The 14952-nt window shown below is 33.7% G+C and overlaps 2 protein-coding genes across 3 annotated transcripts; one reads left to right on the forward strand and one right to left on the reverse strand.

The window, feature by feature from the left end:
• Positions 1–674: 674 nt before the first annotated feature.
• LOC106110768 lies at positions 675–7947 on the forward strand. Of its 2 annotated transcripts, none has more exons than XM_013292669.1 (4): positions 675–808; positions 2120–2208; positions 6994–7179; positions 7807–7947. In XM_013292669.1, the coding sequence occupies exons 1-4, from the start codon at positions 706–708 to the stop codon at positions 7909–7911; spliced, it is 483 nt and encodes a 160-aa protein (XP_013148123.1). In that variant the 5' UTR covers positions 675–705; the 3' UTR covers positions 7912–7947. The 2 variants fall into 2 exon arrangements, with proteins under 2 accessions (XP_013148123.1, XP_013148124.1); XM_013292670.1 differs by having other exon boundaries at positions 6994–7209; positions 7807–7884.
• Positions 7948–8486: 539 nt separating this feature from the next.
• On the reverse strand, positions 8487–13039 carry LOC106110769 (von Willebrand factor-like). The gene is made up of 3 exons (XM_013292671.1): positions 12922–13039; positions 9190–9366; positions 8487–8700 (listed from the first exon to the last, which is right to left on the reverse strand). The coding sequence occupies exons 1-3, from the start codon at positions 12983–12985 to the stop codon at positions 8504–8506; spliced, it is 438 nt and encodes a 145-aa protein (XP_013148125.1). The 5' UTR covers positions 12986–13039; the 3' UTR covers positions 8487–8503.
• Positions 13040–14952: the final 1913 nt, after the last annotated feature.

The raw sequence follows: 14952 nt of genomic DNA on the forward strand, positions 1-14952 counted from the left end.
TTCCTCGACTAAATTAAACTTTAAATTGAACATGCAAAAATTCTAACGTTCCTTTGACTCGTTGGTATAAAATGAACGCTGTTTTATATAAAAAATATACCAACTTATTTTTAAAAAATAATATTTTTTTAAACATAAAGCTATGGTAACGACTATTGACTTATACAGTTAAAGCAAAAAACTTTAAGTACTTGTGTTAACATTTTTCCGCTCTAAAATGTTTCAAAATAAATTAAAACAACACTGTTAATATTATTGATATGAAGCAGTAACTAAAATTCAGACAATCTACGAGATTATATAAAAACATAAATCCCTTAATTTAAAACTAACTCAAAATAAAAATCAAAGATACATTACTCCACATAAATCCAAATCTCTCCTTAAAAATTATATCTTTCTACATTTTGTAACTTCATAAATAAACTATTTATTACAATAACAAATCAAACCTATCTAAAATAAATACATCAGACGTTTCTAAAAAAGAAAACGGCCCACTTTCAGCTGCAACCTTCAAAATCGAAAATAACCGATCGACGGAACAGTTGCAAAGATAAAAATTTATCTATCGTTACGAAATCGATTGCGTTCGGCTTTTATGAATGTCTGAGGAAATATCTCATCTTAGAAGAGATAATCATGTAGATAAAATATTCACTTGAGAAATTGGATATAAGGTAGTCACTCGTGTGTTTAACGGCGATGTTTCGTTTAATTGTGTTAAGTTTATTTTTACATTCTTTCGGCTCGTGCTATCCGAATCTATTTGAAACAAAGCACTTCAAAGTCGGAATTGAATATGATCGTAAGTAATCTTATTAATATTATAAATGCGAAAGTTTATATGGATGTTTGTTACTTTATAAAACTGCTGAATCTCTATGAAATTTGTCATAAATTTATAGTCTGGAAGAACACTAAGCTACTTATGTTTTTTCTTAATTCTGGGCGGATTTGCGGGTAAAAGCTAGTGCTTTCAATATTTTTAATACGTCCCTTTAAGGTGCGAAGTCTTTTATAAATATGTAAACTTATTGTCTAATCTATCTAATATTATAAATGCGAAAATTTAGATGGATGGATGTTAGAGTTTGTAGCCTAAACAGCTTAACGGATCTCAATGAAACTTGGTATAGACGTAGAGCATAGTCTGAAAGAACACATAGGCTACTCACTTTTTTTTATAATTCCACGTAGACGTAATCGCAGGCGAATGCTAGTATTAAATAATTGTTACTATTTATGTGTTTAATACGGAGAGCGGGAGCACAAAAAGAAACACATGATTACACTTTTCAGTACTATATTTGAACATTAACAAATCAATTTAGTGCCATTTCATAACACAATGCCACCGACATTTAAAACGCTAGTAACTCCATCTATCGAATTTATAGCTTAAACATTTAGTTTTATAGCAGTATAATTCGTTTAAGTGGTATTTTTTAATCAAATGCAACATACTTGCGTCCTAACGTATGATTGGTTGATCCAGCCTTTCAATAAATGAATTAAGACCGAAACGTTTATAACAGCGTCATAAATGATAAGGCCGCTTTTAAATTCCTTAAACATTTTCACGTCTATCAGATTGTAAACGCTTACAAAGCCAAGAATTCATTCGTTTCATTATTCTGCCGTTATGTTCTAGATTTTAATACAAACTTGACGATATAAAACAAAACTTGTTTTAGAAATCCAGTTGCGCATAATCTTTATAAAATTATGAGTCATTTTATCGCAAAAATTTATAAAAGTTGTTAATAAAACTAACCACAAATATTGTACGAAATTTTTCATTATCTTTTAAGTACAAAGTTTTCAAACTATTCCATAGACAGTAAATTGTCCGTTGAAATTATTATCTTCATACAAAAGTAATCCAATTTAACTTAACTTTGTTTTTTTGTTTACTTTATGTTAACAAGCCTCAAAGTAAATGAGCCCGCTTGATTAACTTTTTGGTTAAGTTTGTCTCTTCATTTCAAAGTGTTTGTAAAAGGTTTTTCTTTTTTTTTGTTTACCACATAATATGCATTTGTTAGTAGCCTAATGAATTGTTTAGTTTTCTAAGTTTGCTTGCAAAATGTTAGCTCAAACACACAACTGTTTTCAGGGTCTCTACCAATGAGCGGAGGTTCAGACCGATACAGGCATAGAAATAACTACGACCCTTTCTTCGTTACCGTCACAGCTTCTGCGAAGGTAAGATTAAATAACTATACTCGTAGCATGAGATTTTCACATGTATTTGTAACACATAGAAGAGGTTGTATTGGAGCCCACAGTAAACTAATTTAACAGTGGTAGAGTCCGAATCTATACTAATGGGCCGGCTCGCTTAGTGCTATACCATGACCGTAAAGAAGACGTGAATTGGAAGGTATTCCCTGATGTGTGTCGAAAGATCTAAGTTGGGTACTTCCCACCCTTTTCTTCTAAATGGGAGATGGCAATATGGTTTTGCAGATTAAGGGACATATAAGGGATTGGGAATACTTTCTACCTAAGTGTTCGCTCCTTCCATACAAAGTATTAAAGGAGATTTAAGATTTTAATGCAGTCCGCGTTGCACTCTTTGTATCCTTGCTTTCATAAGAAAGGCTATCTTGCTTATCAAATATGATTACAAATTCATTCACATTTTAAATCCTACAAAAACACGAAGTAATTTTTACCTAAAATATTCGTTGCGTGTTTTTCTGTTAAAAATTCACTTACCGTTAACTTCCGTTTATTATTCACAAAACGTAAGCCCGCGGCGTAAAATAAACTCAACTGTTTGAATACTTTTCGATAAATCAACAAAAAACGCAACATTTCGCTGAAATAAAGCCGCTTGCAAAATGTGGCCTTTATGGATTCACGACCCTCCGTTGTGGAATTGCGTTACTCATTAGCGAATACTTTTTAAGCTGTTGAACATATTAATAAGCGTAGCGATTAGCGGGTGGAAATAAAAATCTTTTAAAAAACCTGTTATAGCTATTGATGTTAGATATATTTATTTCGTTAACTACTAGCTAGCACAGCTAAATTTGTATATTCTCACATAATAAATCTGTTATTTGGAGTATTTAATGATGTTTTAAGTATTTATAATCAACTAGCTTTTGCCCGCAACTCCGTCCGCGTGGAATTAAAAAAAAAACAAAAGTAGCCTATGTCGTCTTCCATATTATCCTCTACATCTATACCAAATTTCATCGAAATCCCTTCAGCCGTTTAGGCTACAAGCTCTTACAAATATCTATCCATGCATTCTTCCATCTAAACTTTCACATTTATAACATTAGTAAATAAATAAATAATAAATAAATAGAATTTTTATTGCCACAAAAAATGTAATGTAGTATGAAGTATGATATGATTAATTTCGTCCAAGATATAAAGAAAATATGAGCAAAGTTCTAAAACATGTTAATAATTGTCTAAATAACACTATTTGGCTTCTATTGTATGATTTATTAAGTGGATGGAACTTTCACACACTTTTGAATTTATTTATGAATCAGTCATCCGCTCCGCTCATCACTGTACCCTGCTATAATTTATTTTGTCCGTCTTCCATTGTGCGTATCCTTTCGCATGATATTTCTCGTATAATTATACCAGAAAGGGTTTTCATTAAATAAATTTGGTGTGAATGTTATTGTAATTAGGATCATTTGAATCAGTCGTTTTATTTGTAAAGATTTATTTAAACAAAAGTTTCTAAAGTACGATAAATAATTCGATATGTATTCTTAGACTTTTTTATACAATAACTAGCTGTTCTTGTGCGACTTCATCCGCATGAAATTATGAAATTTTTATTTTATTGTTTACATCTGTCAAAATGGCAACCTTGCTTCCTTGATGTTGGCAGCAACTTATGGTCTCTGTCCCACATTAGGGTTTTTATCCAAAATATTTACCCCCTAAGTTTAATAGCATTAAAATATAATATAGCCTTAAGCGTGACGTAAGTGGAGGGCTTTTTATTAAAAAAAAATTATTTAAAAATATACTGTTATTCCTAACATCTTAGGCAACAAAGAAGTATAACTAGATTCATATTGTTAATTAAAAGTAGAACCATGTAGTCATAAAACTGTTTAGAAGATTAAGAGCGTGCGCACAACTGAAACTAAACTATCGCACAACAGTTGTGCGATAGTTTCTTAAAAGGTTTGCACCTGCTCTCAAGATGTTAAGAATTGCTGGTAACATTTACTGCTATAATCTTTTGAGTACCTCTTTAGACCACGTACTTAGATGTAGTCTTTAAAAGGCACTTAGACAGTCCTTTTACGGTCCTATGGGCGCTGATTGGATGGCTACAGCGGCCACTTATCCCTCTGAATATAAAATTGAACGATCTATAATTCCACTTTATGTCTGCCCGTCTGCATTTTAAATGCCTGTTACTGATAATTTGCTTAATAAGTTTTCACAAATTCTAAAGATTTAATCGGGCTTTTAAAGTTTATCTTTTGCGTCTTGAATTGCTTATTGATTTTTTATCGTAGTTAATACAATTTAGAGCGGACGCAAACCATTGACTAAACTGTCCCACAACTATGTGCGATTGTCAATTGTCGATTGTTGCGTTGCATTCAACTGCTTAGTTGCATAATTAAAAATCGATTAGTGCGCTTGATATAAGCTTATAGCAATGAAAACGATTTTAAAAAGTTCTGCGATAGTTTAGTCAAAGTATTTGTATTCATTGAACAGCTACTAGCTGTTCCCATGCGGCTTCATCCGCATGAAATTAAAATTTTATTTTATTGTTTACATTTGTCAAATTCTCAATTGCATATGACAAAATTACCTTTACCGTTACCTTAATGTTTTCAGCTTGTAGTTTATGGTCCCTTTCCCACATGAAGATTTTTTCCAATTTATTTACCCTCCTAATTTAATAGCGTGAAAATATATAGCCTAAAGCGTGACGGAAGTCTAGGGCTTTTTATTAATAAAATAATTATTCAAAAAAATGCTGTAATTGCTGAGATCTTACGTTACGAAGAAGTGTGTATTTACGCTTTATTATATTAATATAGATAATTAAATTTGTAAGTTAACTTTCTGACTCATTGCTTTAAAAGATTTTGTGGTAGACGGTACAGGTTCTTAAATGTTTTCTAATTTTATAGTACTATAGAAAATCCCTTCTTTTATATATCTCAATATGTGATCCAAAAGGGTCAGAAGCAGATTGGTACATTACTCTGATGACATCACTTTTTCACGTCAGAGGGACACCCTTTCCATCAGTTTCTGGACCTTTGCGGGAAATTGCGTTGACAGAGATACATATCAGAAGTTTCCAGAATATTACTTATAATATACTGAGAAAATAATGATATTTGACTTATAATTATGACCAATGAAACTGTAAATATTTCATTAATAAAACGAAAATTAAAATGTGAATAGTTTGTTAAATTAATTTAACGCAATTAGTATAAAAAATGACCCGAAATTTCGTCGCGCGATTTTGAGCTAAACTATTTAACTACGTCGTAGTCTTTGACTCCAAAAATCAAACAAAGAAATGGGACCCACCTGCAATCATTACCTTTCGGATAAAAAAAGAATTGTCAAAATCGGTCCACTAGCGGCGGAGTTATTCCGTAACACACATAAAAAAATAAAAAAAACATACAGATGAATTGAGTACCTCCTTCTTTTGGGAAGTCGGTCAAAAAATCATCATCATCAACATACCTTGTTCTTATAGAGGGAGGGTCGGCACAGTATGTACTTTTTCATACATCGCTTTCATATCTGAATTCCCTTCTTAAACATATCCTCTCTCACACAATCTACACAACTAACTATACTAATATTATAAAGAGGAAAATGTATGAATTGAATGAATTTGTATGAATGGAAGTAACTTAAAAACTACTGGGCCGATTTCAAAAATTCTTTCACCGTTAGAAAGCTACGTTATCGCTGAGTAGGTTACTTTTAATTTCACGCTGGTCACACCTAGTTCAAACAAAATATCACCATTTATCTATCGACATTCCTTAATGGTGAGCTCGTAAACTGACTGTCTGAAATTGAACTTTAATGACAAAGCTCGTATTTTCAGTGGTCTTCAAAGTAAAAGCCTACGCGAAAGTGAATCGCGTAAAACTTTTATTACGTTCGTGCTGAGAATGTACATCGCTAGGGAATAGACCATATTAGATTGAAAAAAATCATCCATACACTCATTAAATACTCAAAAAACAACGTTAAAAGATAAGATTTGTAATTATAGAGTCAGAGATAAAGAGGAAAGATTTGTATTTTTGTATGTATTGAAATAAGTCAAAAACTACTGGGCCGATTCCGAATATTACATTTTTAAAAAGCTTATCAGTAACATAGGCTACATTACATTTATTATTATTATTTAAATTCAAGCGAACTAAGTCACGAGAAACACCTAGTGTAATAACAAATCTATTATTACCGAAAGTAAAACGTTTATTATTAAAATGAAGGAAATTAAAATCAAAATGCTCAATCTCAAATTTAGTATATTTTTAGATGATATACGAGTATATTACAACCGATCAGTAAAATTTTAGATAAGTTACTTTTAAATCGACACTAATTTTATATGTACGGGTAAAAAGGTGCCCCGTGGTCCATTAATTTGGGCTCACCGCAAACCACAAGAGTTCCTCTTCGATATATTCCGAAGCGACACACTTTGTCTCTGACAGTTTAGTGGCGTTGGTCTGAGGTCACACTGGCGTCTGAGCTATATTAATATAACGTCCCGCTCGAAGGACCAACGTTTATTATATTTACAAAATTCGTATATCGGCGTAACATACATATTTTGAAAATCAAAATTTTTAATAAATTATAGTAAATTACTTGCTCCATAATTTTGTACATTTGCGTTCACATATCCATTATCTGCGCCTTTGATGCGTCACTAAGGAAGCCCTTAGTTGGGATCTAGTATTTGCTTTAGTAAACACTTCTTATTGTCCATAGAAAGGCTACGTGATGTCGTATTTAGAAGTGTCAGCGACAACAGATGCATTAGCGGAGGTGAACTTCGAGCTGATCCGAGGAAAAACCGGCGCTAGGAATATGGTCTTCCAGCTGGTCTCCAACCACAGCGACTTCCTGGCGTACTCCTATATGGCTTACGGCATCCGGGAGGAAGAGTACAAAAAGGTTACCTCAGTATCGTTGAGCAGTGGATAGGTAAAATCTGTAATGCGCAATAAGGTGGTGGCGTTGGAGACTCGTTTTGTCGTTCGTTAATGTTCATAAATATTGTAGTTTGCATCACGATATTTTACAACGCTTTCAAATTAAATGAGATTCACTTTTTTCGCAGTTCATTACCTGTACTTTCTATTTTTTTGTAAATAAAATAATATTTTTTTGATAAAATTGCACATTTCACGTGATTTTATAAAGCGCCATCTATTATGGATTTGTGAAATGTTTTCCATTTTGGTTTCGCGTAGTACTATTTTGTATAAGTACAAATTGGTAACACAAGATGGCGCTGAATTCATTTATGTTAAATCCATTTAAGATGTAGATTTAATTGTAAAGTAAGAAATATTGTTAAAGTAACGATTATTATATTGTTTTAATTTGAAATAATTTTATTAAAATGTCAATTTCATAACTTATAATATTTGTAGAAATTCATGTTTTGTAAATAATTCTTAGTGCCCTCAATTGATAAGAGATGTCGCTGCCCGTTTAAAACTTGATAAAATACAAATATTGGTTTTTGTTTTTTTTTTCGTTTTTGCTTCATATTTCTGATTATATTATTTCTTTCAGGTCACAAACATGGTATCCCTGCCGATACAGAACCACAGCTATGCAACAAGATTCAATTGTTATGTGCTTTTATTAAATTTTATGTTTTTTAAGTTAATTATGTAGTAAATGTTTAATAAAACAACGTTTGTTTCATTATTATTATTCCGAATGATAATTTTAATAATAACAAAAGAAAAATAGCCGTCTTCACAAAATATTACCTAAAAAGGTTAAGGCCGACTTAGACACAGTAGTTTTCACAGTTAAAATAATTACAATTCTTATAACTAAATAGAGATTTCTTATTAAACATATGAAAGATGAAGAATTTTATTAATTGCATTTAAATATTTAGACAAAGGTCCCGTATAAGTGCCGTTAGAAGGGCACTTTTCAACACTGACGCAGGTCTTGTCCGCGCTGCGTAGAAGTCCAGGGGAGCAGACGCACCCAGAGGAACAGACTTTCGTACAGACAGGGTCAGGGTCCTTGCAGGAGGGCTGGCAACCGGCATTGCACATGTCAAATACTTCGTTCTCTTTCGTACAAGGCTCTAAAACAAGCAATTTATGTAAATTCTTAAAGTTCTAGTAAAACTACCTCGGTCTAAACAAGAATCATTTTATTTGACACCAGAAAATCTCCTAGGCTAGGGGTGGCGAACATTTATGGTCTTAGTTTTAACTGACAGTAACTTAGCATTACCTAAAATCGGTTACTTACTGATGGAGCACTTATCCAATGTGACACATTTGTTTGTTGCATCATCTCTGTAGTACCCAGATTTGCAGAAACAGCCAATACTGCAGGCGAGAGAACATTCTAGAGGTTCCGGCTGACTGCAGGTGGCAGGGCATGCGCTCCCGCACGGCATGAACTCCTCGTTGTCACCACACATGGGAGCAGTACCAGCTAAGAAGTAATTAAAAACAAATATGCAATGAACAGCGAGAATATCAACAAGTATTGTAAATTTGTAAAGCAAGAATTGTAGGCTTCAGTATTAACTATTGTTAGTCCATAGAAAAGACAGAAGTGAACTTTTTATACTTGATACGTGGACAGCCAACATCCCTGAGATGTTGTTCACTTCCTCTTACTGTCTCCTTTGCCTATATCTTAACATTAATTTCTAAAAACCAATAGCGAAATATTCAATAAGAACACGAGCAAATCTTCGACTAAACTATCACACAACGGTTGTGCGATTGCCGATTGTTTCGCAGCAAATTCAACTGTTTAGTTGCACAATTAAAAATAGAGTAGTTCCATGCAAGCTCATAGGAATCAAGTTTACATGGGCGCACGCTCTAAAGATTGAACGTTGTTAATTGGTGAAATGGTGAATGATTTTCTTTATCAAAAAAGCTTGTAAATGTTAAGTAAGAAGTAAGTTCGTACCTTTAACACATTCTTCAGCCGGCACACAGGTTCCAGTCTCGTTCCTCAAGTAGCCGGCGACGCAGAAGCAACCCTCAATACACTCCTCAGCACAGACCACCTTCTCCGGCGGGTTGGTGCAGTTGTACGGACATGATGAACCACATAGCAGATACTCTTCATTCGTTGGACACTCCTCTGAAATAACATCAATTAAGAACTGATAAATATTGAAGTGTTTTAAATATGATTTTCAAATTTCATGTTTTGATTTCTTCGTGTAGAAGACTTTTGACAGATTTCAACAGTGGTAGTGCCAGCTTTAACATCTTAGTACTGCAGGGCCGGGCAGCAGCAGAAAACAGGCGTGAAATGGAACCAATGCCGTGTTTCGTCTGATGAGTGTGGTGTGGGAGGCCTAATTTAAGTCCCTTTCTCTTTACCACCCTTTTTTTAAGGAGAGGCTGGGAAGGGGAAGTGGATTTGACGATGGAGGAGATGCATAGGAAAAGGAAGTATCCTTTTTATGTGCGTCTCCTCCTCCGTCGGATAAGGGTAGGCAACGCATCTGCAATTGCAGATGTCTATGGGCAGCGATCGCTTGGCCATTTTGGCGGATTCAGGTGGCCGCTTGCTCGTTTGCCATCTTATGTTATAAAAAAAATAAGATTATTGCCGGATGCAGACAGAGCAAGCGCACACCTTTGACTAATTATGACACAACTGTTTTTCGATTGTTTAAAGCCAATTTAACTGTTTAGTTGCACAACTAAAAATCAAAGGGAAACTAAACAGTTGTCTTGCTGTTGTGTTGCTTTTAGCCGAATAGTGTTTATTTTCATTGTGATGGCATAATGCGATTTTGTTAATATCTACTGTCTTTTACGATTATATTGATGGCTGAGTATATTATACAGACTTTTTTTCTGTTTTGTTTCTCTTTCATTCTGCGTTAAAGTACTTAAGTTCGTATTATAGCGTGAAATCATTTAATTATTGGCAAGTAATTTCGTCACGCATGATGGATTGTTAATATTTCCTGTTGCCTTGAATTTGTCAACTTGTAAACATTATAGTTTCTTTCAATGAAATTTATATTAGTGTTCGGTTTTTTGTGTTTTTATATTAGGAAGTTGGATTGTAATATGCTTAGTAAGTGGTATTTTTTATTTATTTACTGCATTACAATGGATTTAATTTACTATCAGTAAGAATGTTTTGTATAACTAACTTCCTACCTATTTTGTTATGGTTACTTTGATTAAGAATTCCATTATAACTAACAAATTTTTTAATGAAATTTTACTATACATTTACGGTTTTACCGTAACGCCAAAACTTGATGTAACCAATAAGTATTTACTATATTTTTTGAGCGACTTCTCAAAAGAAGGAGGTACTCAATTCGCCTGTATGTTTTTATGTGTGTTACGGCATAACTCCGCCGCTAGTGGACCGATTTTGATAATCCTTCTTTTATCCGAAAGGTAGTGCTTGCTAGTGGTGGGTCACGATTTTTTTGTTTTTTTTTTTATTACTAGTTTACATTATACCAAAATTTATTTCCTATTTGTCTTGGTATTTCTTTAAATAGTGGTCAATCAAAAGCAACAAATTGGTCTAAAAAAAAATTTTTTTCTAATAGAAAATGAATGCCCCCATGACGAGATCTACAAGTCGTGTTCGTTCTACGAGGAGTACACTTGCTGGCAGACGGCGGAGCGCACCAGCAGGGTTAAGACTATACCCAAGCGGCTACCCCACTGCAGGGCTGGATGTTACTGCAAGTATGCTTGGTACTATGTTGCAGTTAATCTAGAGAACCGGTTTAAGCATATTTAGAATAGGCCGGCTCGACCCATGCAATACCACGATGAAGCAATTCCAATTTTAGTCTGACCAGTGTGCGAGCTGGAGGCCTAATTCTAGTCCCTTTCCCTTACTATTTTCTCATAAGGAAAGGATGAGAAGGGAATTTGAGTTTGATGGCGGAGGAGACCCATAGGAAGGATAAATATCCTCTTTATGTACGTTTCTTTCTGCAAATGCGGATGTGTATGGGCAGCGGTTGTTTCGCCTTTTTGGCGAGTTCCGGTGCCCGTTCGTTCGCTTGCCGACTTACAATATAAAAAGAGTTTAGTTCAATCATCGTCAAATAATGAAAACGTTATACTCAACAAGCTGGGATGAAAGTTTTAATAACAAACTATTTAAGTATATCTTACTAATATTATAAATGCGAATGTTTAGATGGACGGATGGATGGATGTTTGTTAGCGTTTGTAGCCTAAACGGCTGAACGGATTTCTATGAAATTTGGCACAGGTTTAGAGCATAGTCTGGAAGAACACATAGGCTACTTTTTATCCCGGGAATAGTTACGTTTCCCGTGGGATTCATTAATTTAGTTTTTTAAGTAGTCGTAAGTCATAAAGCAATGTTTAAATGATTTCTTTTGTTATTGTTTCAGAAAAGGTCTAGTTCGAGCGTATCCACAGAGCAGGTGCGTGCTGTCAGTAATGTGTCGACATCAAGGACTGCAAGATTTACTTGAAAAGTTAACCTCCTCCTTTAGGGCTTTTCAGTGATTTAAAATGATCTACCTCAAGTCCACCCCTGTAATCGATAGCATTTATAATTGTAAAACTACCCAAGAGAGAATACTTAGAGAGTCTAGATTATTAGTAGACGTAAAGCATATTAAATTCAGTAATTCTAAACTAAGTTGAAATTTTTATCGTTGTGAACACAACCGTTGGGATAGGAGATATTCAAAACATACATAAGTTATATTCTGCTAGCCACTACTTTGGGATAAAACGGACACATAATCTGTCTGCATAATTAACTCTTAAAGTTTCATTAACTAAATTATTAACAAAGGATTGTATAACAAATAGTAATCTATTAAATATGTTATCATTCCAGAACATTCTAGTTAATTATTTTAGTAATTACCGAAATTAATTAGGTTGATAATATTAATACAAGTACATATACGTCTTCACATAATTATACAACTTATTGTGTTAATTTAGCTGAGATTATTAAAATTACTAGTAATTACAAAATACTACAAGATGTAAAAAATATTATAACAACATAACTTATGACTCTACATAGAGAGCGCGCACACCTTTTACTAAACTATCGCACAACTTTTTAGTCTCGCTTTGATTCGTATGACTTTTAGTTGTGTTAACAATTGAATTGGCACAACACGTTGTGTGTTCGATCATTTGGTTAAAGGCCTGCTCTTAGTCCGAGACCACGGACCTTAAACGATCCTAACAACTCTGATCTTCTAAATACATATAACACGAACATGAATGTCTGTTTCGATTTCTCTAGATGTTCCTACTTAAATATCTGGACGGTATAGTCCGTTTAGGACGGCCCTAATCAACACTGTCTTACTTTCATACAATAATTTCTCTTGTTAATCAGCTTTCCTTCATCCTTTCAACATATCCAAACCATCTAACTAAGAATGCTTTTGTCAATTCTATTGAGAATTCGTTAAATCATATTCTAAGCATACAATATAATCTTATCACTAACCACCTTAGTCATACTTCTTAAAGCACACAAGAAGAAATCTAGAGTTTACCTAAAAATAAAAACCATGGCCTATGAATGTAACGACTTCTCTATTACAATTTCTAATGTAAAAAATGGATTAGTTCCACATTTTGCCACATAGTTTCTCTAATTAGTAAGGCTGTTATAGGCAAATTTTATATAAACACTCACCATTAGCGACGTAAAAACCTCTGGAAACAACTCCTAACACTAGCAAACCCACAATCCTTAACATTGTTTCAAAAGCACCTAATACTGACGAAGATTGCAAGAACTCTGATGAAATAGTTAACAAATCGATCAAGTACACTACTGGCCTTAGTTACAGTTGACTGCACATGATTAGGGCCAATAAAAATTGTGCCATCCTTGACTGCAATTAAGTGCACTGAAGCATTACGTAGAATAAATAAAAACAAAGTTCTGAATAACGACTTAACCACAGTAATCTACTAATTAAATTTTTGTGTAAAAAGTAAACGTGTTAGTGTAAATGTGTGTTATTGTGATTTTTTCTTAAGAATTATTGAAAATTAAAATTAAATTTGATTAGAATGTCACGATTTCTTTTATTAAAAAAACTTATCTTTTTCTTTAGTTGTTATTTTTTGTCGTTTTTTGCAACGGAAATAACATTGGAACTTCCGATCGTTACTTTTTCGCTTTCCGTTTTAAATTCTTAATATCACTGTTAAATGAACGTTTCATCATATTTTTTTATGAAACTTTATTCACTGACTAAACTATCGCACAACTGTTTTGTCTCCCTTTGATTCCTGTGAGCTTATATGGAGCGCACACTACTCGATTTTTAGTTGTGCAATTAAACAGTTGAATTGGCTGCGAAATAATCGACAATCGCAAAACAGTTGTGCGATAATTTAATCAAAGGTGTGCGCCCGCTCTAAGAATCCTAGACAAAGTAATACAGATTAAAGATAAGAATGTCTAATTGTATTATAAACTCTGTAATAAATTACCCTTCTTAGAATCCGTTGAAGTAATTCGAGAGTACATAATTGAAGGTCGGAGTTTTGGTTAAATAAAGTCCTAATTCGATCGGGCAGGAACAACAAAATATTAATTCGCCATTCTGTACACAGTTCAGACTACCGTGTACACACTACAGTATATGGTGTATTGTACACAGTCGAGTATGTTTGCGTCCAATGTGCGTCACAGAGGCCTCTGTCCACTCCGGCCGCATTACCTTGATTGGACGCCGGCGAACAAACAGACTGGCCTTCTTTACCGACGATATTATTACACGATTTATTATATTATTGAACTCCGTTCACGTCATAGTACGTCGATTATTTGCTTATTCTGCTTTCTCTCTTATTTTATTCCCTCTTATTTATTTAATGTATTCAAAGATATTAAATGTTTATACAATCAAGTAAAAGGCAAGCTGCTAACATAGCGTATGAGAGTAATTGTTACATTAATTTGTAAGGAAATATTACTTTATAATTTTAAAGAGGAAAGATTTTTTTTTGTATGTATTGTAATAACTCAAAAAAGTATGGAAAGGGAAAGGGACTAAAATTAAGCCTCCGGCACCACACTCAAAACGCGGAATTGCTCCCACTTCACGTCCATCTGCTGTGTGGTCGTGGTATTACATATCTACAGTGCAAAGATGTTAAAGCGGACTCTACCACTGTATTTTTTTTATATCAATTAATACAGAGACCTAATAGCCACACACTAACGCGTTTCAACATAGTTCCCTTTCCTCTGACAGCTCTTTGTTCCGATGAGAAATGATTATATCGTTTTAAAATCTTTTGTCCAATCTCACAAATAAAACGAAACCTTATTGTGATGGTGGTAAAATTGAAAACGTAATGCACGTTGACAGTATTTTGAATAGGACAGGAAAACTATAAGTCAAATCTGAAATTGATTTATAGCAGCGAAAATACTTGGAAAATAAAGCTGGTTTTGTTAAGCTGTAATTCTGTTATATTACTGAGATTTTAAAGCAATCAATAATTGAATAGCATATGAATCGCAAATATTTTGATTTTAGTATTAAAATATTTCTGTGCAAGACCATACACAACATATATCTCCTATCGTTTTAACTCCTAACTCTATAGAGATTTTAACAGTGGTAGAGCCCGCTTTAACATCTTTGCACGAATGGGCCGGCTCGCCCGGTGTAATACCACGAATACACAGAAAACAGGCGTGAAG

Source organism: Papilio polytes, unplaced genomic scaffold (assembly GCF_000836215.1).
Source record: "Papilio polytes unplaced genomic scaffold, Ppol_1.0 DF824191.1, whole genome shotgun sequence".
Classification (NCBI taxonomy): Eukaryota; Metazoa; Arthropoda; class Insecta; order Lepidoptera; family Papilionidae; genus Papilio; species Papilio polytes.